General features: G+C 33.5%; 6 protein-coding genes across 22 annotated transcripts; 3 read left to right on the top strand and 3 right to left on the bottom strand.

The window, feature by feature from the left end:
• Positions 1–302: 302 nt before the first annotated feature.
• Positions 303–2,825, bottom strand: LOC107412289 (polygalacturonase At1g48100). Its single transcript, XM_016020033.4, has 6 exons — positions 2,129–2,825; positions 1,829–1,996; positions 1,694–1,741; positions 1,386–1,593; positions 1,210–1,291; positions 303–1,054 (listed from the first exon to the last, which is right to left on the bottom strand). Exons 1-6 carry the CDS (start codon positions 2,519–2,521, stop codon positions 556–558), a joined length of 1,398 nt encoding a protein of 465 aa, XP_015875519.1. The 5' UTR covers positions 2,522–2,825; the 3' UTR covers positions 303–555.
• Positions 2,826–7,030: 4,205 nt separating this feature from the next.
• On the top strand, positions 7,031–13,086 carry LOC107412336 (histone-lysine N-methyltransferase SUVR4). 11 transcript variants are annotated; one of them, XM_048468865.2, is made up of 11 exons: positions 7,032–7,252; positions 7,330–7,503; positions 8,450–8,717; positions 9,141–9,624; positions 10,293–10,607; positions 10,731–11,299; positions 11,469–11,734; positions 12,154–12,220; positions 12,309–12,359; positions 12,654–12,748; positions 12,948–13,086. In XM_048468865.2, the coding sequence occupies exons 3-11, from the start codon at positions 8,535–8,537 to the stop codon at positions 12,952–12,954; spliced, it is 2,037 nt and encodes a 678-aa protein (XP_048324822.1). In that variant the 5' UTR covers positions 7,032–7,252; positions 7,330–7,503; positions 8,450–8,534; the 3' UTR covers positions 12,955–13,086. The 11 variants fall into 11 exon arrangements, 10 of the variants coding, with proteins under 10 accessions (XP_048324822.1, XP_048324821.1, XP_048324820.1 ...); XM_048468864.2 differs by having other exon boundaries at positions 9,141–9,597; positions 10,293–11,299; XM_048468863.2 differs by having other exon boundaries at positions 10,293–11,299; positions 12,870–13,086.
• A 354-nt stretch (positions 13,087–13,440) lies between these two features.
• LOC107412338 (peroxygenase) lies at positions 13,441–15,450 on the bottom strand. Of its 2 annotated transcripts, none has more exons than XM_025070460.3 (6): positions 15,082–15,450; positions 14,760–14,909; positions 14,482–14,546; positions 14,246–14,340; positions 14,010–14,135; positions 13,441–13,908 (listed from the first exon to the last, which is right to left on the bottom strand). In XM_025070460.3, the coding sequence occupies exons 1-6, from the start codon at positions 15,188–15,190 to the stop codon at positions 13,755–13,757; spliced, it is 699 nt and encodes a 232-aa protein (XP_024926228.1). In that variant the 5' UTR covers positions 15,191–15,450; the 3' UTR covers positions 13,441–13,754. The 2 variants fall into 2 exon arrangements, with proteins under 2 accessions (XP_024926228.1, XP_015875593.1); XM_016020107.4 differs by having other exon boundaries at positions 14,461–14,546; positions 15,082–15,446.
• A 633-nt stretch (positions 15,451–16,083) lies between these two features.
• On the top strand, positions 16,084–20,522 carry LOC107412302 (protein PHR1-LIKE 1). Of its 6 annotated transcripts, none has more exons than XM_060812230.1 (9): positions 16,088–16,390; positions 16,476–16,547; positions 17,568–18,118; positions 18,413–18,605; positions 18,706–18,782; positions 18,880–18,919; positions 19,221–19,278; positions 19,540–19,609; positions 19,867–20,522. In XM_060812230.1, the coding sequence occupies exons 2-9, from the start codon at positions 16,511–16,513 to the stop codon at positions 20,179–20,181; spliced, it is 1,341 nt and encodes a 446-aa protein (XP_060668213.1). In that variant the 5' UTR covers positions 16,088–16,390; positions 16,476–16,510; the 3' UTR covers positions 20,182–20,522. The 6 variants fall into 6 exon arrangements, with proteins under 6 accessions (XP_060668214.1, XP_060668213.1, XP_015875534.2 ...); XM_016020048.4 differs by having other exon boundaries at positions 16,089–16,390; positions 16,523–16,547; positions 17,468–18,118; XM_016020049.4 differs by having other exon boundaries at positions 16,089–16,390; positions 17,468–18,118.
• A 520-nt stretch (positions 20,523–21,042) lies between these two features.
• LOC107412306 (peroxisome biogenesis protein 12) lies at positions 21,043–25,097 on the top strand. The gene is made up of 10 exons (XM_016020053.4): positions 21,043–21,381; positions 21,707–21,812; positions 22,033–22,181; positions 22,487–22,736; positions 22,853–22,962; positions 23,232–23,306; positions 23,443–23,529; positions 23,970–24,056; positions 24,374–24,511; positions 24,786–25,097. Exons 1-10 carry the CDS (start codon positions 21,274–21,276, stop codon positions 24,855–24,857), a joined length of 1,182 nt encoding a protein of 393 aa, XP_015875539.1. The 5' UTR covers positions 21,043–21,273; the 3' UTR covers positions 24,858–25,097.
• A 101-nt stretch (positions 25,098–25,198) lies between these two features.
• On the bottom strand, positions 25,199–27,127 carry LOC107412305 (uncharacterized). Its single transcript, XM_016020052.4, has 4 exons — positions 26,883–27,127; positions 26,696–26,775; positions 25,513–26,590; positions 25,199–25,420 (listed from the first exon to the last, which is right to left on the bottom strand). Exons 1-4 carry the CDS (start codon positions 26,967–26,969, stop codon positions 25,340–25,342), a joined length of 1,326 nt encoding a protein of 441 aa, XP_015875538.3. The 5' UTR covers positions 26,970–27,127; the 3' UTR covers positions 25,199–25,339.
• Between the last annotated feature and the right edge of the window lie 816 nt (positions 27,128–27,943).

Raw genomic sequence — 27,943 nt, 5'->3', positions numbered from 1 at the left:
TAGGAAAAGCACTAGGGAATAAAATGAGTTCTAGATGATGGTGATCTGCACAAAAACATCAATTCAGGACCTCTTTTAATAATTAATCTTTACCAGCTCCATTTTGGAACAAATTAGGTAAATTCAAAAGTCAAACACTATCTTTCACTATTGCTATGTAACTTTCTTAGCAACCAAATGGATGGTGAGATCAAAACTAGATCGAGTGCATCAATAAAACTGCAGCAAAACCTTTTATGGAGTCAAGTCAGCTACGATTCTGGTCCATAAGTTACTAATGAGACACCATTTGTTTTTTTCTTTATATCCAAATCTGGTAGTTGCCACCAAAAGTGATCAATAACATCATTAAAAATACAAGGCAAAGTGCACATGACAGACTCAAAGGAAGTGACTAAATACCCTTTGGGCTTCATTTGAGATTACAAAATACAAGTTGACATTTTTCTACTGTCATTTTCACGATTTATATCCTAGAATCTAATATTCTTCATTTAACATTTGGTATCTGAAAGTCTAAATCTATTTTAGTTGATAATATATGATCCAAATTGATTAACAAAGAACCTCACTCTGCCGCATGGTTAGTGGACTTCCCTCCAACAAACATAAGACCGGTGGAATGATCTGTGTCAGCATAGTTCCGTAAGCATTCCAGCAAACTGGATCTCGTACTACTTTTCCTTTGGAGGGAATGAGTTCCACATGCGAAAGCGTCAAGTTTGTACAAGGGACAGAGTCGCTGCAAGCGAAATGCACTGGTGCGCTTCTCACATCATATGTACCCTTTATGTTTGAGTACAAAATGTTAGAAACATAGACTGCAGAGGTTTGGTTTTCGCACTTCTTGCTGAGGCAGTAGTATTGGTCTACTATGATTGGGTTCCGGACAGTGTCCATTTGTATGTTTTGGAAGATAACCCTTGACACAGCTCCTGACCCACCTTGCCAAGTTTTGATTCGGACCCCATTGTTGGAGGTCTTAATGACCGAGTCACTCACGGTTATATCTGATACACAAGCTCGAGAGTTATGATTACCAAGGCTTCCAATGCTGCACATAGAAAATAGGACACTTGAGTTAATAAAATTTCCAAGAGAACTCAAAACAGGCAGCCCCATTTTAGAACAGAACAGCCCTGTTTCAAAACAGAGCAAATCTGTATCAAAAAACAGAGCAGCCATTTATTGAAAACAGACGACTTATACCTTATTCCATGACTTGGACCGCATGTGATATTTCTTATGTCAACATTATAAGAACCAGCTCCAATTGATATACAGTCATCTCCTATAAGAAAGATTAGCATAAAAAGAATAAAATGAGCTAAGTTTTGCAGAAATGAATGTATGATGAATTTTTGAAGGCGTGCAAACTGAATTACCATTGGAGATTAGTGAATTGTATATCTTCACATGGTTTGTGTTCTCTATGTGAATTCCATCTGTGTTTGGACTGTAAGCTGGTGTTTTTATTGTAAGTGATTCTACATGTACATTTTGACAACCATCGAACCGGAAATGAAACTGTGGGCTATTCTTAACGATTAGTCCTTGCACTGTCAAGTTGGAGCTCAGGAAGAACCTTATGGCCTACAAGAAAATTAATATAAAGATTAGTTTTAAACAAATGGATATGTAAATAATAACCAATTAGAAAACAGAAGAATTTGCGCTGTGTTCTGTGACTTACAGCTGGGCTATCACAGGGACCAGAATTTTGTGTTCCATTGTTTCCATGCTACATTGACAGATAAAATAAATGAGTAATAAAACTCCATTGGGCAAAAAAATAAAACAGAAAAATTTTAGATGGAAAAATGTTTACTTTGTGAGGCTTGCATGGAAGATTCCACCATTTTTCTCCTCTGCCATCTATAACACCACTCCCTTGCATCTTCATTCCATCAATTCTATAGAAAACCAGCCATTGCCTCTTACTGTAACTTTTCGGCCAGGATTTTGGTCCATCTGGTGGCATTACTGTTCCATCAATCTTCTCATTATACAGTAAAAAAACATAGGTTGTTAGTCAACAAAAAGACCCCAAAAGAATGAAAATGAAAAAGATCTCTTCCTTTTTTTTTTTTTTTTTCCCCTGTTACATTAGCAAAGAGTAAATTCATACCTGAAATGTTGTGGCAGATTTACAAGGCCCAGTGAATATGGTGGACTGTATCATAAATGAATAACCTTCAGGAACAAGAACTACTGCTGGTTCTTCTGCTTCGCAAGCAGTGTCCCAAGCCATCTTAAATGCTTGAGTATCATCCCTAGTTCCATCCCCAACAGCACCAAAAGATCTTACGTTGAAAAAATTGGCTGTATAATGAACAGGACCTGCACTATAACTTGGGCTAATAGCAGCCTCATCAGGTGCTGGAGATGGTGGAAATGAAATTCTAGAAATTATATGCAAATGATTAGGCTCAGCATGAATATTTAGTCTGCCTTGCGTTACAAGAAAGAAGAAACAGAAATGCAGGAAGAAAACCATTATGAAAAACCAAGAGAATGTCATTGTTTTTGTATGGCTATGACTTGGATATGAAACAGTATGGAATGGAAAGTACTGTGCTACTTATAGAACAAAACCTTGAGTTTTATATAGTAGGACTAGGTTCACTAGCCCAAGAAGAATTTGGACAGATTTTTAAGGCTATTATTCTGAGCTAGAACATTATAGGGTGATGTAGAAGCAAGGCAACCACGTCTCTGGGAAGTAGGGGGGAAAAAAAAAAAAAGAAACCAGTAAAAACTTTTATAAACAGTGACCACTTTCGAAAGCCAAAAACAAGTTGCAAGAGAGGGAAAAAAAAACAAAGTGACTATGAGCAAGAGGATATTGTAGGGAACAATAGGAACGAAATCAGTTTAAATACTGGGAATTTTGCTAGTGGGCAGCTGCTTTTGAAGGTCGGTCCACGCCTGACACTGTGATAATGGGGGGTGAAGCCGACCAGTTCCATTTAGAATTTGGCTTTTTTGGTTATAATGTAGAGTTTGAATATTTTTGTGGGTGGGAATCTAACAAAAAAACAAAAAAAGAGTTTGGGAGGCCAAGTAAGAATATAAGAAATGGGTAGTAATGTTTGTGGTGCCTAAAAGTATAGCTATTTTACAGTCGAAAGTTCTGCTTCTGCTTTAGTTTTGAGGATTTTCTAGGATTTCCCATTTTTAATATCCATTTTCAGAAAATCCCTTCGCAATTTGTTTATAATGGTGAAACAAATTGAATAAATTCATGTATAGTCATTCTTTATAAATAGTTTATATCCCATATTAAATAAAAATCTTGAAATATATCAGTCAATAATCATTTGAGGTCTAATTTATATAATCTTATCAATAATTTTCGATTACAAGTTTACAACATCAACAACAACAACAATTAAAAAAAAATAATAATAAATAAATAAACACTATCTTCCTCCAAATTATGATCCACAACTAAATTAGGATGAGAAAGAGAGAATGAAAGTAATATGGTGGTTGTTCATAATCAGAGTCTAGAAAATTTACTTTGGCAGCTCAATGAGTGCATGTCTTTGTCAGCGCATGTGTTTGCTTTGCTGCGGCTGATGGACAGCCCACTTTAATATTATCTTATATTATAAGTTTCTGTTCCATAATTAAGTCAACAGAAACGAATTTTTTATGGGTATTAAGCAAGTCTATCTACTGAAAATTGACCAATAGGCAGTGAATGGTGGCAAATGTTGTCCTTTCTAGATCTCTTATATTCTTTTGCTGACATTTGCTTGTGCCCATATTTCTTAATTGACTACTATATGATTTAAGGAGTGCTTTGTGTTTTGTGCTTGCTTGGATTGGATTTTTTTTCTTAATAATATATTTTTTTTGGACTTTTAAAAAAGTTGGAGGTGGATAATGAGGAGGCTCTTCTGAAAATGGTGCATGGAGGAAGATAATGTTCTGTCAGCGAAGTTTCAAAACTCATATAATTCACCAACTAAGTGGAGGTTACACATATTCACCAAGAAAAAAAAAAGGTGGAGGTAACACGTAATGCAATTAGTTAATAATTACCGTACCAACTCCCAAGTTGAATTTCACTCTTGTTTTTGGTTTTTAAGAATTTAATGCTAAAACCATGTACAATTTTTTAGTTTATTTTTTTTTATTTTTTTTATTTTTTTGGGGTTGGTGTGGGGGGATGGGGGTGGTGTTGAATGCTAAAACCATGCACTTCGTAATTATTGGAACCACCCACAATATATTAAATCCTTTTGCCAAAAAAGTACAAATTAAATCCACAAGGAAAATGTTTTCAAAAAAAAAAAAAAAATCCACAAGGAAAGAAAAAAGTTTCTTGCGTATCAAGCAGGCCTATTGGACTGTATGGAAAGGGGTCTAAGCCAGTTCGATGGTTTATAATTGGGTCCTCCGTATGCCGACACCTTGCTCTTGTTATTGTAGAGTGTCAAGCCCATTACTACAAGATGTCAATGCAAAATTTGATTGCTTTAAATTTTGGAAACTGCCAAAATTATGGGAATTTTGCTTCTTGTTTGGAAATTGTCAAGGAAATTTAAATTTTTTTGTAAAAATGAAATTTTTATGTATTTGGATAATTTTTACTAGAAAAAATATAGGCTTTAAAGAAAAATAAATTTTAAAATGTGAAAAAATAAGATGAAAAATGAATCATAAAAAAAAAAAAGAATGTGATTTTAAAATTCTTTATAAAATTAGTTTTATATGTTTTATTTTTAAAAAAAATGTTATATTTAAATTTTAAAACAGAAATTCTACTTACAATACCAAAAAAATCTCAATACAATCTCTAATTTTTTTAATTTCTTAAACTACCCTTTTATCTGATTTTTGTTTTATAATTTTTTTCCCCTTAAAACCTCTTTTCTCCTTTACCTCTTCACCGTATTACATAATGAATTTTTTTCCCTTTAAAACCTTTTTTCTCTTTTACCTCTTCACCGTATTACATGATAGACAAAGAGTTGCCAGCGATGTGAGACTTTGCTCTCTATCGATAGTGATTTTTTTTTTTTTTAATTTTTTAAAGTTTTCAAACTATTTTTTTATTACATGTTCTGCCACCACCATCTCCTACTTCTTCTCCTCTCTCTATCATCTCCTGCTTCTTCTCCTCTCTCTATTCTCTCATTTCTGCAGTCTTCAATAATAATCTTGACCAATTCGAAACGGGTTGAGGTTTTAAAAGACTTAATGAATAAATGAAAATCCAATATCACATATCTAAAAGACCGATCGAATTCAAAAATGGAATTTTTCCTGATAACAAGTTACCATGCAGGTAAAGTATGTATAAATGGTAAAGCTATCGGTGGTGGTAGAGCAACTAATAAATGAAAAGATCATGATCCTAAAATAAATTTAAAAAATATAAAAAATAAAAAGAAGGAATAGGATATAGGCTTTTAGGTAAATTTAATATTTATGAACTGTGTATAGTTAATTTTGAAGTGTAAAAAAAATCTCTTTTTTAAAATATAAATTAATTAATAATTTATAAATTCTAAGGAGGTGTTTTAATTTAAAATTTAATAGATTTAAAATGAATTATAGATTTAATGGATTTGATAGATTGTTATGAAATTCCACAGACTTCATAAAAAATAAAAATCTAATGAAATTTTTGAGATAAAACTTATATTTCATATTAATAATTTTCTTCACAATTCCACTATTAAAATCTTTTCAAATCAATTAAAATCTATTATTTTTTAAAATCTTTTAAAATCAATGAATTTTTTAATACCACTAGATTTTAAAAGAATTTTATAAAATTATAATTGAATACACCTGGATTTTACTAAACTTTTATAAAATGCATTAAAATCTGAATTAAATATCATTATATAAATTCTTTTAAAATCTAAATAGAATATCTTTAAATTTTTAAATATTTTTAAAATCCTTCAAAATATAAATTAAATATATTATCCTAATACTAACCAAATCCTTTGGAAAACAATATATAGAGAATTGATTCCTATGAAATTAATTTTAAAAAACCAATTCAGGAGAATTAGTTTCCTTTTAAATTTTGATAGTTCCCAGATAAGGACTTTAATGAAAATTTATTAGCAGATATGATATTTAAAAAATTATCATTTATACATTTGAGGATTAGAAAAATCATTATTTATCATCTTTAAATTTGATTTTTGAGTAAACTTATTTATGAAAACTCAATTTAACCTCTTAATTTTAAATAATTTAAAAATAAATATAAAAAAATTATTTTATGGTTTCTTTATATAATTACAATATATTAAAAATTATAATTTATTTATCATTTTCAATTATAAATGAAATTTATAATATATGATATTTTTTTTAATGTATACTATTTAAAGTAAATGATAAAATAATATATAGAAATAGGGTAAAACAAACTTTCAATAAATCAATTATATCAAAAGTCAACTTCTAATGTGATAAATGATAATTAGCCAAATTTTAAAAGGAGTAAGTGATGATTTTACAAATTTTAGAGGTGTAGATGAAACCTTCTCTTGATCTTATTGCTTTTCAACCAATCAATATTTCTTACTCCAAAAAACCAAAAAAAAAAAAAAATCAATATTTAAGGAACCATTTTAATATATTAAAACATAAAATGAGCTGAAGTGTTCTTTTTTTTCTCTTACCGATTATACATAAAATAAAGATCATTTATTTATTTTCTTTAATTGTATTTCTATATATTGCATCACTTTTTATATTATAAAACCCAAAATATATAAATTGAAAAAAAAAAATTTGTATTTCTATTCCATCATTTGACCAAAATTCAATGCAATACGATTCATTTCCTTTGTTTATTTATGCCTCAGAAAAGCCTAGAATAGAAAAGTCTTTCACAATTTACCAAGTAGAATTTAAAAAGCAAAGATTTCAATATCCAAAAAAAAAAAAAGGCAAAGATTTCCATTGGACCTCGGTAGGTCCCACCTTTCAGTCTAAAGAAGAAGAAAGAAAGTAAATAACAAATTATATAAAAGTTTTAAGAGATTTTCTTATAACGAAGTAAGTCTCACTTCTCGGATCGATAATCGGAATCCCATTGGCCATCCCATCATTAAAAAATTATTCCTCTACCTTCCACCTCATGAGGTTTCCATGAACCATCACCCATTTCAACACAGTCCCAACACTCAAAAACTAAAACCACGCCAAATTTTGAGTCGGAAATCAAACCACTCACGTTTCAGCAAGTCACTGTTTTCCCAATACAATTACGGTAAGCCCTAGCGTACCTGATAATCTTGCTGACAGTCTTGCTTTTTCTTTGTTTCTTTAATTAATTAATTAATTTAGTTTTGTAATCGAAATATTTTCACCATAGTTCATCAAAATTCAGAGACCCTGGTGTGGGAAAATTCCCAGTTACCACGACGACGGCGGCGTAGCGATCATTTTCCGAGAATTTTGTCTCGTCGCCTCGAAAAGTAGAGGTGTACAGACAAGAAAATCTTGTATCGCTTTTTTAATGTCGTTCTCTTTCTTTCTTTCCCTTCTTTTTCATAGTTTTCTTAACTCACACGGCTTATATCCCCAAAAATGTTTTTTTTTTTCATTTGGTTATTTGTTGTTGCATTTTTTCGTTGCTGAAATGTAGAACCGAAAAAAACAAAAGAAAGTAAAAAGTAAAAAGTAAAAAAGAAAGGATTCCGGTGATTTTCTTTGTAATCAACATGTGTGTGTGTGTGTGTGTTATTTTATTTTAAATATTTTTTAGTTTTTTGTTGTTGCATTGTTTGGTTCCTGAGAAAACAAATGTGGGAAAAAAAAAAAAAAAAAAGAAGAAGAAAGGATTCGGACGGTTTTCTTTGTAATCTGGGTGTGTGTTCTCAGTTTCGGGTTACTAACTTACTATTAACAGTGATTTTGAAGTTTTGTGTGCGCTTATTGTTTCTGTCACATGCACTTATTGTGTGTCGTGGGAAAAAGGGAACTTAACAATTTGACATGCAATTTTTTGTTAATTAAAGCGAAACTCTCTCTCTCTCTCTCTCTCTCTCTCTCTCTATCTATCTATCTATTTTCTCTTTTCTTGCTCTTTTTTCTTTTTTGGTTGCCTGCTAACAGGATGTGACATTTTTTTTTTTTTTTTTGGGGGGTAATAGCAGACAGGATGTGAACATTTGTGTATGTGGTGGATTCCTTTATTATGAGAAACTATATGTGGATGCATAGGAAGAAATTTAAGTCAAATTTTACTATTTTAAGTATGTGATTAGATAATGTGGGGGAGGTGGGTCATTTCACATTGTATAGAATATTCAAGGTCATCCTGTTGCACATAGTGAATGAGAAACTTTCTTTGTTGCGCCATTTTATGCTTTTCGAAGCCTTGAATCTAAACTGGTTGTAAATTGTGAACGTTTCTTTGCTTTATTCACTTCTTTTGAGTCTTGACAATGTGCTGAAAATGCAGGTAGATTTTTGCCTGGCAGAAACCAGGAACATGGGGTACCACCACCAAGTAGCTAGTGTTTGAGTTAGTATCAGATATAGTGTTTATGGCTTCCAGTTCTAGAATTAACCAGGCCTTCATGGCAACAAGGGCATTAGGAATTCCTGATGAAGAGGTGAAACCACTTTTGAAGCAGCTGTTGAAAGTATATGATAAAAATTGGGAATTAATTGAGGAAGACAACTATCGGACGCTTTTAGATGCATATTTTGAGCTTAAGGAGAATAAGGTCAATAGTTTCATACATCTTCTTATTAGTTCATGTTTTAATCCTATGTTTCCCAAGACATTTTATTTTTTTCATGCTCATTTTACTTATTGATTGTCGACATAATATAAATTATTTGTTTTTCTCTGTTGCATGAAAGAATGTAAATGACAGTGCTGGACTTGACGCATTCATTTCCATTTTTAGAAATGCTATTTGTTTAAGGAGTTTTTATGTTTACACCTTTACAAATTTTGTAGATGAGTTTGTCATGCCCCATGCAAAGAATGTACATTATCCTGCATGAAATGCACAAATGGTGCAGCCACGTTAGCTTTTAAAGATTGTCTAAAGCTTGTTTGAAAATCTGTTCCATTCTGTTTCTTTCTTTCTTTTCTGTTAACTTGTTTTTGTGGATATTTGTCTTGTGTCTTTTCTGAATAGGGAGTAGAAGATAAAAGTAGGATTAAAGGTGATGCAGAGCATAAGCGGTCTGATAAACCATCTAAAAGACTGCATGTGGCAGAACAAGAAAATCAAACTTCATCTATCATGGATGAACCTAGCAGAGCATTGGATTTGGAAGAAAGTGAAATGCCTCAAACAACTTCAAAACTGGAAATCAAGGACCGTTCTCAACCATGTTTAGCTGATAGTAGAACTGACTCTGGATCTCAACTTATCCGATCAAAATTCACTGACAAAGGAAAGCAACCCATTTTATCTCATGTTCCCTCTGGATGTAGAAAATCAAATTCCAAGAAGCCATTATCTGCACAAGAGCAAGCAAATAAACCAAGTTGCATTTGTATTGAAAGAGAAAATATGTCAAGTAAAGTCCAGAGGAGAGAGTTGATAAAGCCAAAAGCTGAGCAACCTGTTGCTGGCTTACCACTTTCTGGTAAACCTATTTCTATGACCAATTCAGGTACCCAATATCCTTAGTCTACATGATCTAATTCTGTAAAAAAATCTTCAAGCTTTGACTGTCACTTGTGTCCTTTTCTGGAAGGATATGAGAGGAAGTGGTATCTATTTGGATCAAAATTCTAAGATACTATGCCTCCCAAGAAAAATCTTGTGGTAGAAGAAGATCAATAACAGGCTTATATATTGGCAGGTTTTAAGCCGTTTAAAAGCTTCTCCTCACTGTTTTTTTCTTTAATTTGCAGTTCCAACTAGAATTTATTGTCAATTTCTAGAGAGGTTCAGCTGCTCTTTTGCAATAAGCACATTCCTTTCTTTCCTGGTGATAGAAAGAAATTTTGCTACTGTAAAGCCACTTCTGCTGGTGACAGTTTGGCAAGTACTGTGGATTATGGAGTATAAACCTTTCAACCCAACCAAATCTAATTAAAATATATGTTCTCTGTTGTACTACTCTTCCAATAACTGCAATATTAGTAATTTGAGCTTTTAGTTTTGTTGAGTGGTCACTATCCTTTACTTTTCCCCAACCCCCTTCTTAGGGGGCATTGAACATCTAAACTTGCTTGTTGGACTCATGACTCATCGTACATGATAACTATGTGGTCCATATTATTTATTTTTCCTTATTTATAATTTGTTCCTCATTTTTGGCTTTGTCTTGATTAGGTCTTCCACGTTCATCTGAGAAATCGAATGGAGATCGTTCTGTCAAACCTCTGATATCAAAGTATGAGAATATGCACAAGAAAGATGTTTGCTCCGCACACAACTACAATGGAAATTGTAAGACTAATCTTAATATTGCTTCTTCACCTTTAGGAGAAGTGAAAATTTTGTTGAACTGCGACTCTGCACTTGGACAAAGAAACTTCCAGATACCAAGATTTGATGAAGTTCTGAATTTTGTGGAGGATAAATATATCAGATCATACAAGATTGTAAAACCTCAATTTTCTGTGATGAAGTTATTGAAAGATTTATGTGAGAGTTTTTTGAAGCTGGCTACTGATTCTCCTGATATTTCTTTTCCTATTAGTTCCTCTGCTGGAGTTCTTAAAAATTGTTGTGATGGTTCCATAACATATTTAAATGGTAACGATTCAGATTCTTCCAAGTATTCAAGTGAACATAATTTGGAGTTTCACAGCAAATCATTCAATCATAATGGGAAGAGGCCATCACAATATCTTGATGATATTACAAAAGGGTCAGAAAAGGTGAAAATATCGTTGACAAATGAATTTGGCAATGAGCATCTTCCAAAGTTTAATTACATTCCACACAATGTAATATACCAAAATGCTAATGTAAATATTTCGTTGGCTCGGATTGTTGATGAGGATTGTTGTTCAAGTTGTTCAGGGGATTGTCTTTCATCATCAATACCATGTGCTTGTGCTCGTGAAACTGGTGGAGAATTTGCCTACACACAACAAGGCCTTCTGAGAGAAGATTTTCTGCGAGCTTGTTTGTCCATGAAAAAGGATCCACAAGAACATCACTTTGTTTATTGTCAAGATTGCCCAATAGAGAGGTCTAATAATGAGTCCATGCCTGAGCAATGCAAGGGTCATTTGGTCAGAAAGTTCATTAAAGAATGCTGGAGAAAATGTGGATGTGACATGCAATGTGGAAACCGAGTGGTGCAACGAGGTATTACATGCAAATTGCAGGTCAGTTTTACATTGAAATTCAGTAGTTGCTTGTATTTCAGCTATCTACTTATTTCTGTAGTTCATAATGAAGACAAGAATGAAAATGACAAGTGATTGTTCATCTTGTAATTGTGTTTTAGTTTTTTCAACTGTATCTAAATACTGTGTGGATGCACTTATTCTTCAGGTATTCTTGACTTGTGAAGGAAAAGGCTGGGGTCTCAGAACGCTAGAGGTTTTGCCTAAGGGAACATTCGTATGTGAATATGTTGGAGAAGTACTAACGAACTTGGAGTTGTATGATCGGAATTTGAAAAGTAGTGGTAATGAAAGACATACATACCCGGTAACACTTGATGCAGATTGGGGCTCAGAAGGAATTTTGAGGGATGAGGAGGCACTTTGTCTGGATGCAACATTTCATGGAAATGTTGCAAGGTTTATCAATCATAGGTAAATTTTTGCAATTCATGCTGGTCTATTTGCTTCTAGGAGTATTGGTGTGAGTTCAATTGTTGCTGTCTTCAGTTTAGCTGGTCAATGACCAATTTATATATATATATATATATATATTGCATTATGATCTGGAGTTGTGTTGTTAACAATTTCATTGCTTATTCCCACTTACCGTTTAAACTTCTGGAATATTGTTGCTTCTTATGAATATAAAGTAGTTGTCATATCCATTTTTTGGAGAGAAATATTTACCAGAATATACCATACAGATTAGTCTCAAATTTATGATATTGGCCCACTAGCTATTTAATAACTAGTCTTTGAGAGATTTAGTTGTGTTTATCATTCGTTAGTTTTTCTTCCTGTGATTTTCCTTTTTCTTTACACTGGTATAATCTCTGTCATAATCGCTTTAGATGCTCTGATGGAAACTTGGTTGAAATTCCAGTTGAAGTGGAGACTCCTGATCGGCATTATTATCATGTATGGACTTCCTTCTTATGTAAATTTTTCCATACAGTTTTTCTTTTATGAAATATTAAAAGGTTATTTCTTATTTGTCTGCATGCAGCTTGCCTTTTTTACAACCAGACAAGTGTCTGCCATGGAAGAGCTGACTTGGGTAAGTGGGTTAGTTTTTGTTGCTCATTTGAGAAAGATAATGTACTAATTTTGTCTGTATCCTAAATCTTTACCTCGAACAAGTATAATCATTCATGGTGTCAATTTTGCAAAGTGAGTTTTCTGTCTACCTCAATTCGTGAAGTAAAATAGGGATGCTGTAGATAATAATACATTAGTATTTCTTTGGTATGACATTTCTAAGTAGTGTTGTGATTCGAAAGTATTCAAAATTTGTGGCTGTCTAATCTAGTTTTATTCATTATTAAGATGACCCTATTAAATCATTTTACAGGACTATGGGATTGACTTTGATGACCGCAGTCATCCTGTGAAGGCATTTCGGTGTCGTTGTAAAAGTTCATTCTGTCGAGACAAGAAAAGGAAAAGGTCAGGAACCTTTTTTCTTCTTGAAAAACAACAAAAAAACTAAATAAAAAATAAAAAAATAAAAAATGAATAGATGATTTTTTTTATTTGATTGCTCATAAGTAAATTCACTCTTCTGCAGAAAGTAAGTCTTGACTATAAAACTACAGACAACAGCCACTGAATTTGATTGCTCATAAGTAAATTCACTCTTCTGCAGGAAGTAAGTCTTGATTATAAAACTTCCGACAACAACCACTGACTGGTGGACTGATTCCAATTTGTCAAATCTACCACATCCCATTACATGCTTGCGCTTCTTGCTTCAGAATTATAGAAACATTTTTTTTTTTTTTTTTTACAGAAAAGAATTCAAAATTTTTCAGTAGAAGTATATCTAGAAAATAAATGTCTGCACTTCAACATTCATTTTCTTTCCGATTCTTTTTATGTCGGTTAACTAGTTGTTACTGGATACTGTATATATATATCCTCGCCATTTTGACTGTATCCAAGTGTACATAACTACGTTTGTTAAAATTCTTCACATTCTTTAGTGGAATGAAGCAGGTAGACATTTACTCCATGTTTATTTGATGAATATGAGCAAAATAAAGCATCTATCATTTCCAGTAGGAATGATTATATGTATATTCATAAATAATAATAATAATAATAATAAATAAATAAATAAAAAGGGGAAAAACAAGGAATGGTTATAATTGAATGATGATAATTTGATGCTCTATCCATACAATAATGCCTTTACTGGCATACATAGCCAGGGGGTTTAGTTTGAGTTAGCTCTGGGACTCTTCTTCTGTCATGTATATGCTGTAATCTATGTGAGAAATTCAGATAAAGAAAATTAGGTGATAAAAAAGAAAATTAGGTGATAAAAAAGGAGTATTGGCAGCACCAAATTATTAGGAAAAAGAAACAAAACTCAAATTTATACAAAGAATCCAAGTTTGCAAATGATGAATAAGAATGAAGCAGATGTGCTTAAGGGTAGTGGAGGGTTAGGTCATTCCATCTTAGCAGCATCACCCTTTCTGATCTTGGCACAATATTCGAATAAGCTTCCATCGAAACAACGCCTCACGGCTTCCTTTGCTAACAGACCATCTCCATCCTTTGCTAGAACATAAAGCACTCCCCATTCCATTTTACTTGCTACCCTGCAACAACAATTTCATGCACCAGTTTATCCAAACTACTTTGTTATTGGAACAAAATATGAAGATAGATGCACGGGTTTTAGTTAGAAATAGATGTCAACCAGCCAAAGAAATCGAAAGCATCCCGGTTGGCTTCAGTCATGCGCCAAATTTCTCTTAGTGTGAGCTTATCAGGCACTGTACGAGCATATTTGCTGAACATGTTCTCCAGATTTGCAGGAATGAACCTTGAATTGTATATAGAAATAGTATAAGAAATTAGTGATGCCCATTAGATTTGTTTCTCCATATAGAATTAAGATATTTATAATAATGAATTAAGGTGTAAAAAGTTTACCTTCCCTCAGTGTCATAGGTGCCTGAGTCACTTCCATGCCTGGCCCTGTGTATGTTCCGAATGTATATGGGTAGGAAAGGTGAAGGTATCCATGTCTGCAAAATTAACCATTCAAGTCCAATAATAATATACAGCCAATCTTATTATTCTTAGCACTGACAGATATTAATCTTATTCTTAGTGCAGACAGATATTAAACAAATAGGGAAACTTACAGGCAGAGTAGCATAACTCACTGCCAAATGTACAAGAATCGTTAAAAACACAGAAGCCAACATACTGAATCCAATCGAGCGAAATCCTACAACGTAACACAACCCAAATTCCATTAACTTATTGGATCAATTTTTCGTCCATATGAGTATGAATTATGATCATTGTCCATAAGGTATTTTTCTTTTCCTCTTAATTAAGACATCGATTAGAATGTTCTTCAAGAAATTAAATCAAAATGTTGAAATTTGAAGGATATAATGAAAAACACACACACACAAAAGGATATGTGAATATAAACCTGTGTAAGTCTCCCAAGGGTAGATGATACCATCATGGTCTTGGTCGAAGAAAGCAGCATGCTGTTGAAGCACAGACATGTTCTGATGTTTATGTCCCCATGTCCCATTTATGTTTTCCACATCAGGTGCCGCCATTGCTCGCGGCATATCTGGATGAAGTCCATCATATATTACATCCCATATATTTAATACAAAATTATTCCATATACCATTAACATATACATCCATCATCACCATGCCATGAGTACCATCCATGATCTTACATATGTTCCATGTAATAGAATTGAATATAGAAAGAAATAGTTCTGCATATAAACTTACAGGGCTTAGGGAGCTTAGACTCGAGATCAGTCCGGACCTTTCTCTCAGCGGTAATTGGTGCTTTCTCTGCTATTGTTGCCATGGCGTCACTTGTTGCCTCACTTGTCATCTCTTTCTCTATGCTCCTGTAAACACACACACTCTCTCTCTCTCTCTCTCTCTCTCTCTCTCTGTTTCTCTTTCAGGGTATATAAATAAATAAATAAAGAAAAAGAAAAAGCCCACAACAACCACCGACTGACTCGCAGCCTCGGTCGCTCGCTTTGAGCTCCTCACTACCTGCGACCTCTCACTCTTCAATATTCATTCATCATTAATACCCCCACATGTTTTCTACAACCCTCTCATCGACTCCCCAAAAAAATAAAAATAAAAAAATAAATAAAAAAATATTCGATTTATAAAAATTATATATAGACAAACACACAGTAAACTAAATTATTGACACTTTATATTATATGTTCACAATTATTTAATAAATTATTTTTCCACAAAATTGATAAGAAAAACTTGTAACACTTTAATAAATGGGATTTTCAAATCCAGAATTTTTTTACATCAAATTGCTTTATATTCAAATTTAATAAAACTGATAGTATTTTTTATTATGGATGGGAAATAGTCTCAGAATTTTCTATGCAAGTGGTATTAGTAATTATATCTCTTTTCATTTAACATTTTTTATGTTTGAAGAAACAAACCAGCAATTACCCCAAAAAAAGAAAAAAAAAGGGGAAACAATCACATATGACCAAATTATAATAAAACCATGAAGAAAGGCAAAGGTGGACTTTTTTGTTTGGGAAATTACGATAATGTAACCGTACATAAAATGGGTCCCGCCAAACTGTGTAGAACGAAGGTCAAAACTGTTAACTAGGAGGCATCAAAATCCAACGGCCAAAAGTGAAGATTGACACTCATTGGGTGGGGCCCGACACATCTAGTCATGCACCACTAATCATAGGAGGAGAGGAGAGGAGAGGAGAGACATGACAAAGTGAAGCCAAATGCCAATTGCTTTCTTCTTTCTTTCTTTCTTTCTTTCTTGTAAGAAACGATTTTTTGTTTTGTTTTTTTTGTTTTTTTTTTTTCCGAGATATTCAAGGTCTAATAACACACACAAATACCACCAACCTGGGATTATCGTTATCATTATATTTCACGCTTCCCTCTGGCTTCTTTGCTCTCTTTTTTGTTTTTCTTTTTTTTGTCTGTTTTTCTGTCCAGCCGCCTCAAAGCCTCAGCCTTTTTCAATCCTAATCCCCACCTCCTTTGAGTTCAAATTTCCTTTTCTTCTAAATACCAGGTAAGATTAGTCAATACCCAACTGCAACTTTTGATTTGTTCCTTTTTAGTACAATATGCAATATATCTTTTGTTTCTAAAATCAGTTTGCTTGGACCTGGAATTGGGTTGTTTGTTTCTCATGTGGATGAAGAGTTTGATCATATGTTGTTTTTTAGGTAATGGGTTACTTTCTCTTTTGCTCTTTGAGTGTCTCCTGCAGTTTCCTTAAACAAGGAATTTTAATGATTGATTCTTTTTTTGAGTTATGGTTGGGGGATGATATCTGGTGGGAGTGTGATTTGGATGGTTCCTAATTTTAATGCTCTAGCATGTTAATATCAATATGGTTTCAGCACGTGTTTTAGGACTCTTTTGTCTTTAAGGTTGTTTAAAACTATTGTTGAGCGTTGATGATAATCCTATTGGGGGATGTCGTATATTTTGTTGTAAATGTAGAATCATTGTAATTTTTTACCTTTTTCCTTAAAAGCTTTGTCTTTTAGTGATTGTGCTTTTAATGGGAGGTTCTCTCTTTATGCATTTTAGTAATAGTAGTGGTTGAGATGTCTCTCGACAAAGAGAGACAGAAAGAGCAGTAGTTATGGTGCATTATTGTTCCCAGATGTTCTCTGTGTTCCGGGTTTTCTATTTTGTTTCATTAATAAGCTATGTTTATCCCAGAAGTCTTGAAATTGTTCTTCTCGTAAACATTATCAACTTAACACCAGAAAGTCTTTGTTTCAGTATCTTTGGGTTGCCTACATGAGAGTTTTACTGAAACTACTTGGGTTCTTTCTGTATCCATATTTACAGGCACTGCTATTTCAATTTTTATGGCCTTGTGTTTCCATTTTAAGAACTTAACTTATTCTTTATAGTCATCTTTATCATGTGAAGTTTCAATTGTTGATGTCATCCCTTGTTAATTTCTCCTCAGCGAGGAAGAAGTTGTGTTCTTGAGTGTTAGTGACCACGAGAATAAGCATATATAGGGCTTTAGGCGCTCCATGTATGTTGCTTTGTCATGTTGATGTGATGGATACGTTTATGTCGTGTAGCTGAGTAACTGACACTGGTTGGCATTCTTAATATACAGAGAATAGAGAATATGCGCCCTGCTTTATTTATTCAAAGATCAGATGCAAATCAGCTGAGCAACTTGGTGGCTTCTGAAGCTAAATCTTTGTCTTTTCCAGTTCTTTCTACCTCTTCCGAAGACAAGTTCCCCAAACTGCCAGATGCTTATCAGCCTTGCTCACAAAGTGAACTGATGCCAAACCCCACTTCAAGACAGGCTTCTGCATTAAGTTCCAGTGGTGGGACTTGTGGTCATTTGTTTTCATCACCCTCCATATTCCCAAACGGCAGTAATGTATCTTCAGTTTTTCCTTATGAAAGGCGTCCCCAAAATTTTCCTTTAATTTCTCAGTCAAATGATGGGAAGGCATTGCAATCAATCCACGCCTCTCATTCAGAAATGCTATCAACACCATTGATTAATCACACTGAAGAAAATAAAGATGTTACCTGGTGTCCAGATTCAATTCAGGATTTTCTTGATTTTCCTGAAATGGCCTCTGTCCAGAACGGTCCTATTGAAAGCAGCACTGGTGGTGTCATGACATACGGAGACCATGCTGAAAAGACTGACTGGCCAGATTGGGATCAGTTTCCTACTGATGAAGTTCTTGATCAATATTTGGCTGGGTTTCCTGATGATGTCAATACAGAAGATTCCAAACCAAAGGTGTGTTCCTCAACTTAACATGCAATGTTTCCACTTGTTAGATAACTTTAAAATGATTACAAATATATGGTGTTTATATCATCTTTAGAGTTCAAAGACTGTTTTAAGACAGTGTCTCTATCAAAAATAAAATAATTCTAACCTAAAAATATGGGTATTTATCATTTCTATCCATTTAATTATTTCTTTTGCCTATTTTCTAGGATATATACTGAAAGAAAATTTTCATGTCATCAACTTCAATCTCTTTGTTATGTTTGACATTTACTTTTTGAATTTTAAACAATGTACCAGGTACTTGAACAATCTTCTGAGACATTGATACAACAACCCCAAACCGATCATCATCAGCCATTACAGGCTGCAGAAATTTGTTCTGTCCCTGATCCATCGTCCACCGCACCCTCAAACAAACCCAGAATGCGATGGACACAAGAACTCCATGAGTCCTTTGTGGAAGCGGTCCATAAGCTCGGTGGTAGTGAACGTGCGTAGACCAAATTTTGCATTGTAGCTCTCTTTTTGTCTTTAGCCTGAGAAAGCACAAAACTTTTGTATTATGTTGACTTTATAATACTGACTTACAGGAGCTACTCCAAAGGGTATCTTAAACCTGATGAAAGTTGAAGGCTTGACAATATATCATGTGAAAAGCCACTTGCAAGTATGTTGATAATTTCTATTCATGCTTTGTTTCCTCTAGCAATCTGGTTTGATCTTACCGGTTTAACACTTTTTTTTTATTATTAATATAATTTCAGAAATATAGAACAGCAAGATACAAACCTGAGTCATCAGAGGGTAACAACGAATGCCTCCTTTTATCTTCCTCTCTAATTTTTGCATGTGAATAAAAGAAAGTGCTCATTTTTCCGGGGATAAATTTTTCAAACCCTTTGAGTTAATGAATAAGCTATTCTTATATACTTTCCCATTGCCACAGTCGATTCCTTTATTTTGCTTTATATTCTGAAATAATGGAATGCAGCTATGCACTCTTTGAATGTATTTTCTTTTCACAATTCTAAATATATATATATATATATAATAAATAAGTGGTTGGATGATAACTTGAAAGCATGCTGCTTTTCTTCTTTCTCAGGAAATTCAGAGAAAAACACAACTCTTCCAGAAGAAATGAAATCTTTGGATGCAAAAGCGTACGTATTATTCTTTACCCATAACTTCAAAGAATATCTGTTTTTCTAATTCCATTATCTGTGGTTTGATCATATCATAAGACTTTTGAGGAAGGGAAAGCAGGAAGTGGAAATAGTGAAAAACAAATCCTCAATACAACAGCTGCCTATATAAGTTATTACTTAAGGACTAAACTTATGATATTGCTCTTAATAAACTCTATATTGCTTTCTTGACAAAGTTGAGTTCACACTGACAAACTGTCTGTGTATTCCTCTCAGGAGTATGGGGATCACTGAAGCATTGCGCTTGCAGGTAGAACTCCAGAAACGCCTTCATGATCAACTTGAGGTATGCAGTTGCTAGATTTTCACTTTCTTGTACATTTTTAGGTAGAAGTATCTAAATGACTAAGTAGATTGTGAGAGTGTAATATAGTAATAACATGATGCATAAAACATATTTCTTCACAATGCATCAAGGTTTTTTTACTTGGCTTCTTAGAAACAGTCATTTAGAAAAACCTAGTTTCACAACCATTATTAGGCCTTGTTTTTTCAACTTCCGGTGCCTAATTGAAGGCGTCAATATGGCTTTTACTCGTGTAGAACCAAAGAAAATTGCAGTTGCAAATTGAAGAACAAGGGAAGACCCTTCAAAAGATGTTTGAGCAGCATAGAAATGCCTCATCCTCCACCTTGGATGATACCAATGCTTCACTGTCTATAAATGGCAAGTCAGAAACTACAGAACAGGATCATTCCAAAACAGGAAATAGCACTGGTAGTGCCAACACCACACAAGAAAGTTCCCAGGAAGCAAGTTTGAAGCAAAAGTCACTAGAAACTGAAGCCGGTGAGAAACCTGACCCACGTGATAGTGAGACTGGTTCCCCAGCTACAAAACGTGCAAGGAGTGGATGAAACAGCAGATTCAGTTGAATTTTGTTCTTGTTCACATTTAGATATTGTGGGAATTTTCTGCTTCTGGAGATGAACCATGCTGACTGAAAGTCTTGAAGCAGGAGACTATTTTTTTTTTTTTTTTTTTTTTTTTAGTTTTTGTTTATAATGTGTTGACTCTTGACATGTTTGCATCATTTGATAGCCGAGTCTTCTAATTTCCTTATTAGATTCCACGATCAATTTGTATATACATGAAGATATTGATTTGATAGATAGGTAATGATTTTTATCTGAAATAATGAAAATCGAAACATTATGGTCAAGATAAATACTGATAATCATTGCGCCTTTTCCGTGTATCTCAAGTTTCATATCTATAGTTTTGCAAATGCGTTATTAATACGCTCCTTTTGTTATCTGGAACACCCATGTTATACTTTGTAAGATTTTCAACCACAAATTGTCAAAAAGAAAAAACCACGAGCCTGTGTATAGATTTATACATATGGAGCACCAGAAGGTGAAACACAAATGGGAAGAAAATTTCACTAGAAACCAGAACAACAATTCTCAAAAAACATAGATTTTGGTTCATGAAACTAAAATCTCTTAACTATTAATTTCAAATGACAGAACGTGAAGACCATAAATAAATTCTGATCCAACGCCAAAAAAAGAAAGAAAAAGAAAATCGTCGCTTTAATATGCCATTTATCCATTGCTTTTTTTTAAAAAACTCATTATATATGTCAACTTGGGCTGCACCTACACCAGAAAGAAAGGGGGGGAAAAATTAAAGAAAAAAGGAAACTCGGAGACTAACTCAAAACTTGATTTAATAGACAAATAGTCCCCTTTTTTGTTTTTTTTTTTTTTTTGTTGGTCATGAAAATGTTGTGATTTGTTTCAAATCAAACAAATTTAATAATTTTATTAGAAAAATTCACCCATTACTTTTATTTGGTAATAAAATATAACCCATAACCCATTACAAAGAAAAACGAAGATAAAAGACATAAGTGATGTTTGGAGTGAAAATTTATTGTTCCCCAGAAGAAAAAGAAGAAGAGCGGTGAAGAAGAAGAAGAAAGTTGGAGAGAGTGAGAGAAGATGTTGTTTCAGGTGGGAGGCCAAGGGACTCGTCCCACCTTCTTTGAGATGGCGGCTGCTCAGCAGCTCCCCGCCAGTCTCCGCGCCGCTCTCACCTATTCCATTGGCGTATGCTATGCTCTCTCTCTCTCTCTCTCTCTCTCTCTCTCTCCGATTCCTCCTAAGTCCTATACTATCTATTCCCTTTCTTCTTCTTCTTCTTCTTCTTTTAAGAGTTTATTGATTCTGAAACCAGGGCTCATTCTTCTTTGAATTTCACCCAAAAAAAAAAAAAAAAAAAAGAAGAATTTTGCTTTGCAACTACTTCCAAATTCACATTTTTAAATTCCCTTTTTTGTTTGTTTGTTTGAGAAACAGAGGATATTGCTTAATGAACCTCTGGGAACTTCTCGAACATATATAAAATTTGCTTCTTTCTTTTGCTGTTTTACAGGTATTGGCTTTGAGAAGACCGTTCCTCCATAAGGTTTTGGACTATGAAGACGAATTTTTTGCATTGCTTATGCTAATTCTTGAAACTCATAGCTTACGAACTACAGGTTTCATTCTTTTATTCCTTTTTTTAAGTATTAGGGATTTCTGTTGGGATTACCATCTAGAATAATTGGCTATTAAATTTTACTTCTTTACCCTTTTTTTCTTTTTGGTTGTTGTTGTTTATATGTCTTGCTTGCTCAATCTGTTTCGCATTGACCATTTTCTGTACTTCTTGACTGATTACTTCTGTTTTTTTCCTTTTCTGTTTTTAATATTTTTCAGATGCTTCTTTTTCTGAATCATTATATGGGTTACGAAGGAGAGCTGTAAATATAAAAGTAAAGAGGGATGATGCTCATGCGAGCTCAGGTGGTGAGATCCATCATTCTGGATTACAAAAGCGCCAAAGAGTTCTTTCAGTTGTAGTTCTGGTACAACCTTCTTCTTCTTTTGATTTATGGTTTTCTAAATGAGAGTTGTGAAATAATAATAGTAATTCTACATAAACTACATGAAAGCATTTTATGCTATCTATAAGCGATTTATGTCCTTGTTTTATTTATAGTCTATTTCATATTTTATATAGCTATTCTTTCTTCTTTTCTTTCCTTTTTGATGTCCCATAGAACTGTGTCATCTGATATGCTGATAATATAGTCATTTCAAGTCATTGTTTTTTCTTTTTCCTTATAGCTCTCGCTGGTTATGGGTAAATGATTACATAAAACATATATAGGTTGTGCTACCGTATTTTAAGTCAAAGTTGCATTCGATCTACAATAAAGAAAGGGAAGCCAGGCTTCAAGCAAGTTTATGGGGAGATGGGGATGAAAGATTTGACGATGTTGACATAATTGATACCGAAGAGAGTTCTCTTATTTCAAGAGGAAGCTCTGATGCAGATGCATCAGTTAGGACACGTCTTGCAAAGAGGATTCAGAAAATTGTAGGTGCTTGCTACCCATGGTTACATGCTAGTAGTGAAGGTATGTGCATCCTTTGGCCGTGTCTTTGTTGTGCAAATAATTTCTTTCTTTTTTTGAGAATTTTAGTTTTGGTAGGCTAGATATGTGGTTACTAAAGTAGATTTTTGGTAATGCAGGGTTATCATTTGCTTATCAGCTGTTATATTTGTTGGATGCTACCGGGTTCTATTCCTTAGGATTACATGCACTTGGGATTCATGTCTGCCGAGCTACTGGCCAAGAGCTGGTATGAGGTTTCAATTTCTTTTTCCCTTTGTGTGTGTGGAAGATAGATTTGTATGCACGTCTATAAAATGTCTTCGTAGCATCTTGTTGTTGCTTGAAAACTTGATCATTTGATGTAATACGAATGACAATGGGTAGATTTTGTCAAGTATATGTTAAAGAACTTAAAAACAGCACTCACTTTGTAAAAAAATCATTATGCATATGACCTTTTTGTATATATTTATATATATGAATTTTTCACAATTTAAAATTTTCATATCAAGGAAGATGGATACTTCATCTAGAATTTCAAAGATAAGAAGTCGTGAACGTGAGAGACTCCGTGGCCCTCCATGGTTAAAGGTATAATTTCATTGAGTTTGTTTGGATGGTAGGATTGCTGAAACCTTGATTCTTTATCATATTTACTGCATAAATGCTATATTTCAGCTATTTTAACGCTGATGTCCAGTTATCTGACATATGTTTTGCATTACAGGCAGTACAAGGAGTGTTGCTCAGCTGTACATACACAGTGCTTGATTATGCACAGACTGGGTTGATTGCAGCAGTGTTCTTTTTTAAAGTAAGTGTGGCTTACCTATTTATTCTAATGTCCGTGTTATAGTTTATTAATTACAAGAAAAGGCAATGACAATGTCAAAGTTGGATAATTATAAGTGATAGTAATTATTCTTGATTCTGTTATTAGGTGGAAAAGACTAACTGCGCGATAAGAAACTTGAAAAATCTGATATTTGAATAGGAAAACAGAGATGGAAACTAAAGTTGACCAAAAAAAAAAAAAAGGATTGAAGAAGAAAGGCCATACGGAACATATTTGTAGGGTGTATGTTATTATGCTTATTACAACTTCTTGAGAATACCTTATGTTAAGCTGCCTGATGATCTTTTTAAATGATCCTACTGACATATCCATTCGAGCAGTGTTTTTGCTGTTTTCCTTTTCTCATTAAAGAATTATAGATTGCCATGATAATTTTATGGATATGAATTAACCCACAGATGATGGAATGGTGGTACCAGTCTGCTGAGGAAAGAATGTCAGCTCCAACTGTATATCCCCCACCCCCACCTCCTCCTCCCCCGCAGGTGAAGCACTTATCAATCTATCTTTCTTGAATTCTTTCTCATTCAGTCTTATTGCCATAATCAGTTCCAAGTATAACAAGAGAAAGAAATTATATATATATATATATATGTATATGTATATGTATATGTATATATTATCAATTTCAATAAATTTAAAGGAATTTGTTTAGGTTTTCAGAGGGGCATGCTGTTACTTTGTTATAATATATTTTTTATAGCAGTTCCAGTTATAGTGATGTTAGAAGCAGAGATTTAGAATTGAGTTTGTTATTGTGTTATATAAATCATCCTTTTCCTCAAGTTATCATTATAAACAGGTTGCCAAAGAGGGCATTCCACTGCCACCGGACAGAACACTTTGTCCTTTATGTTCACAGAAGCGTGGGAATCCTTCTGTAGTTACAGTTTCAGGGTTTGTCTTCTGCTATGCCTGCATATTCAAGTATGTTTCTCAGGTGAGTGAAACACAGGGATCCTCCACACTGTCTGTCGCTAAAGACTAACAGAAGCAATTTTTTCCATTGTATTTGAGGAAGTCTGCTAGTCAGTGCTTATTAAAATAGAATCCTCTAAAAACATGGTTAACACAAACTGCTATCATACCCACACATTTGAACAATCTTCCCTTAATTTTCCTACTAGAATTATCTTCTGTGGTAGTGTTTTACTTTGATTGATATAGTTATCTCATGTAACTAAATTTTGATTACTATGTATCTATTGGCACAGTATAAGCGCTGCCCGGTAACTTTGATGCCTGCCACTGTTGACCAGATTCGGAGGCTCTTTCATGATATGTAGAAAATCAACAGAGAATGCTGGAAAGCCTCAAGATAATCACATAAATGCTAGAATCAATTTCTTTTGTACTAATATTACGCTAGAATTTAAGTTAAATTAGTTAAAAATTTTGTATCCTTTCCTGGCTAGAGAAAAATAAATTATTTTTATTTTTGATGTTACCTAGAATTTAACTTAAAAAAAAAAAATAATAATTGTATCTTTTCCTGGCTAGAGAAAATAAATTATTTTTATCTTTGATGTACATTTGTCATATATAATATGTGAATATCAATGGAGATTTTCTCCTGCTACGGTAGATCCAATTTAACGAAGAATTATTTGTTGTCGAAGAACAATCATAAGGAAAATAAAACATGGAATTTCATTTTTATTATTTTATTTCTTGTAGCCAATCCAAGTCGACACTTGGAACTAAAGAAACCCCATTAATATGCACAGATAGTACATTCACAAGAAATTACTCTATATTCATGGACAAGCTAAGCTTCACTAACACCCATATCACAAGCTCTCTCCAATCTGGCCTCAAAAGGAATAGGTTTAGAGCTTACTCCTTTGCCCTGCACAATCCAAAAACACCTATTCAGTAAATTCAGTGATCTATATCTACAAAAGTAATTGAAAAATGAAACCAAATGCAATGAACTTTCACCTCTATGGTCTCTATGTCTCTTGCTGGTGTGATTGGCGTTCCTCCGCAAGAAGAGCTCGAATCCGAGTAATCCAACTTCTGGCCAGTGTGAATCCAGTAGCTTCCAACAGTACCTATAATGGGTGTTTCATCAGGACTCTGGCTTCTCAACCTTCTTGGAGATGAAGAAGTGGAAAACTGTTTCAACTCTTCAACTGTCCATGCTCCTAAAATTGGCCTATCTTCATGACTCTTGGCTGCTGTATTTTCTTTCCCAGATCTAAAGTTTTCCACAGAATTGTTGCTGCCATTGGACTTGGGTGTGGTTTCAGATTCAACCAACCAGCTTGAAAGGCTGGTTTCAACTCCAATCTCATGCTCTACTGGCTTCAAAGCACTTGACCTCGTTTTCAAATTTGGATCTGATAACTTGAAACTTGGCTCTGGACTAATGGAAAAGCTAATGCTAATATATTGATCTAAACTGCTATTCTCCTTTCCCTGGTAATGCTTCTTCAATGGTGGTGGGCTTGGTTTTGATCCCTCTTGAAGCTCCTTCCACTGACTGAGATTTTCAATTGGGTTCAACACTGAATGAACATACTGACTCCTATTTCGAGCATTTGGGCAAGACTCAGTTGTCTTAACTACCTTATCAACCGGCATTGGACTACTAACCTCCTTTTCTCCTATTTCAGCATCAGATACATGTTTCCTGGAATCTATCGATAAAGAAAACAATGATTCAGAAGACTCCTCTTGCACCACTAACTGTTTATCTTCAACATCATCATCATCATCATCATCTTCATCCAAATCACTTACTTGAATTAATCCTATATCTTCATATTCATCCACACTGTCTCTGCAATCTTGGTACCTGTGATTCAGAGTAAAAGATGCTGTTTTGCTAGAGGCAATGAAATCCAAAATGGGTTCCACTACTTTTCGGTTTCTCTCTTTATTCTCCTCGTTGTTTTCCACCAAGTTACTACTGTTGTCAACTTCCTTGTAAGATGGTTCCTCTTTTGCTTCAACATTCAAATCAAAGATCACCCTTTTTTTGAAATCGTTGTTCAGTTCCTCCTTGACCTCTGCTCTGAACATTTTTATGGAAACACAAGCATATGATCAGAAAATAACATAAAAATGCCATTTAAGAAAATTGAGTTCCGAGATTGCTAAGTAATATTGATAAGCTTACTTCGATCCTGTGATGGGTTTAACGGCCTTCTCTTGGTTTATATATTCAGTGGACGGAACAGCTTCAGTAGCTTTATTGCTCTATCACAAATCTCAGATAAATAAATATCAAAAAATGTCGCAGAGATATTAAAAAAAAAAAAAAAAAAAGGTTTTGCCATGGAAAAAAAATCAAAGCTGGGTCTTACTTGGTGCTGAGAGGGAATAGCATTCAGTGATTTGTGGTATTTTTGCTGCTTAGAAGCCCTGAAACAAGCTGGAAAGCACCTCATCATTACCCAGTTTTTGAGTATCGACTTCTATAAAGTGCCTTTATACTTTGCTCAAAAGAGAAGACTATGCAATGTTTACAAGGTCTTCATGAGAGGAAAGAGAGAGACTTGAAAAGAATCTGAAAGCTCTGAAATATGACCGTTAAGAAGATTCATCTTATTTAGAAGAATTTTGGCTTTATTCAAGGGAAATTGGTTTCTATTATTGTTTAAGCTCTGAAATGTGACCGTTGGGGATTCATTTCCCTCCTTGAAAATATGTGCCACTCTTAACTATTTTATCAAAAAAAAAAAAAAAAAAAATTGTACCATTCATAACAAAATGACCTTATGACTTTGGTAATTAATGGCCTTGTAACTTTAAATGCTATTATTGATCTATTCATCCATTCATTCTATTATTGAAGCTTTGAAAAGTTAGCATATAAAAAGTTTTTCTTTCGAAAGATGTGATTTATTTATTTATTTATTTTGGCTAGATGGGAAGATATAATTTTCGAGATAAAATCTTAAATCATTTATTTCTGCATATTTTTTCTATAAATTATTTGATAAGTGGTATAAATAAATAAAAGAGTTAAAATATTAAATCATACCAATATTTTTTTTATTATGTATTAAAAATTTATAAAAAAGCCATATAAAAATAGTTGATCCAAAAATTGTATAATTTTATTTTTTTTCATAATTTTGACTTGGTTTTCTCAATGGAATAAAACATTATTTTATCACTTAAATGTCATCTAAAATCATTAAATCCTGGCTTCTCCAAATGTTTATTATTTATTTAGGCTTAATAGCTTGAATCATCCCAAGCTATCAAGAGCAAACCAAGTACAAATCTATAAAAGAAACTTCATCAGGAAAAAGAAAATTATGCTATTTCATTTAATTGGTAACAAGGTTATTTGTTTTACACTGACAATTATATTTCAGTTTATTATTATTATTAACACTTCCTCTTCATTTTTTTTGAT

Source organism: Ziziphus jujuba, chromosome 10, assembly GCF_031755915.1.
Source record: "Ziziphus jujuba cultivar Dongzao chromosome 10, ASM3175591v1".
Lineage (NCBI taxonomy): Eukaryota > Viridiplantae > Streptophyta > Magnoliopsida > Rosales > Rhamnaceae > Ziziphus > Ziziphus jujuba.
The sequence above is the reverse complement of the archived record's forward strand: the minus strand, read 5'-3'. Positions and strand labels throughout refer to the sequence as shown.

What these genes read in the sequence shown, in the direction of transcription:
- LOC107412289 (XM_016020033.4), bottom strand. Translation starts at nt 2,521, where the DNA reads ATGACATTCTCTTGGTTTTTCATAATGGTTTTCTTCCTGCATTTCTGT. An exon ending in AATCTGCCACAACATTTCAG is followed by an intron (nt 1,997 to 2,128) that starts GTATGAATTTAC and finishes TATAATGAGAAG; the next exon opens with ATTGATGGAACAGTAATGCC. An exon ending in TTCCATGCAAGCCTCACAAA is followed by an intron (nt 1,742 to 1,828) that starts GTAAACATTTTT and finishes CTGTCAATGTAG; the next exon opens with CATGGAAACAATGGAACACA.
- LOC107412336 (XM_048468863.2), top strand. Translation starts at nt 8,535, where the DNA reads ATGGCTTCCAGTTCTAGAATTAACCAGGCCTTCATGGCAACAAGGGCA. An exon ending in TTGAGCTTAAGGAGAATAAG is followed by an intron (nt 8,718 to 9,140) that starts GTCAATAGTTTC and finishes TTTTCTGAATAG; the next exon opens with GGAGTAGAAGATAAAAGTAG. An exon ending in GCAAGGTTTATCAATCATAG is followed by an intron (nt 11,735 to 12,153) that starts GTAAATTTTTGC and finishes TAATCGCTTTAG; the next exon opens with ATGCTCTGATGGAAACTTGG.
- LOC107412338 (XM_016020107.4), bottom strand. Translation starts at nt 15,190, where the DNA reads ATGACAAGTGAGGCAACAAGTGACGCCATGGCAACAATAGCAGAGAAA. An exon ending in GTCTAAGCTCCCTAAGCCCT is followed by an intron (nt 14,910 to 15,081) that starts GTAAGTTTATAT and finishes GACTTCATCCAG; the next exon opens with ATATGCCGCGAGCAATGGCG. An exon ending in CCCTTGGGAGACTTACACAG is followed by an intron (nt 14,547 to 14,759) that starts GTTTATATTCAC and finishes GTTACGTTGTAG; the next exon opens with GATTTCGCTCGATTGGATTC.
- LOC107412302 (XM_016020048.4), top strand. Translation starts at nt 17,480, where the DNA reads ATGCGCCCTGCTTTATTTATTCAAAGATCAGATGCAAATCAGCTGAGC. An exon ending in CAGAAGATTCCAAACCAAAG is followed by an intron (nt 18,119 to 18,412) that starts GTGTGTTCCTCA and finishes ACAATGTACCAG; the next exon opens with GTACTTGAACAATCTTCTGA. An exon ending in AAATCTTTGGATGCAAAAGC is followed by an intron (nt 19,279 to 19,539) that starts GTACGTATTATT and finishes TATTCCTCTCAG; the next exon opens with GAGTATGGGGATCACTGAAG.
- LOC107412306 (XM_016020053.4), top strand. Translation starts at nt 21,274, where the DNA reads ATGTTGTTTCAGGTGGGAGGCCAAGGGACTCGTCCCACCTTCTTTGAG. An exon ending in CTCTCACCTATTCCATTGGC is followed by an intron (nt 21,382 to 21,706) that starts GTATGCTATGCT and finishes GCTGTTTTACAG; the next exon opens with GTATTGGCTTTGAGAAGACC. An exon ending in CAGCAGTGTTCTTTTTTAAA is followed by an intron (nt 23,530 to 23,969) that starts GTAAGTGTGGCT and finishes ATTAACCCACAG; the next exon opens with ATGATGGAATGGTGGTACCA.
- LOC107412305 (XM_016020052.4), bottom strand. Translation starts at nt 26,969, where the DNA reads ATGATGAGGTGCTTTCCAGCTTGTTTCAGGGCTTCTAAGCAGCAAAAA. An exon ending in CTATTCCCTCTCAGCACCAA is followed by an intron (nt 26,776 to 26,882) that starts GTAAGACCCAGC and finishes GATTTGTGATAG; the next exon opens with AGCAATAAAGCTACTGAAGC. An exon ending in AAACCCATCACAGGATCGAA is followed by an intron (nt 26,591 to 26,695) that starts GTAAGCTTATCA and finishes AAAAATGTTCAG; the next exon opens with AGCAGAGGTCAAGGAGGAAC.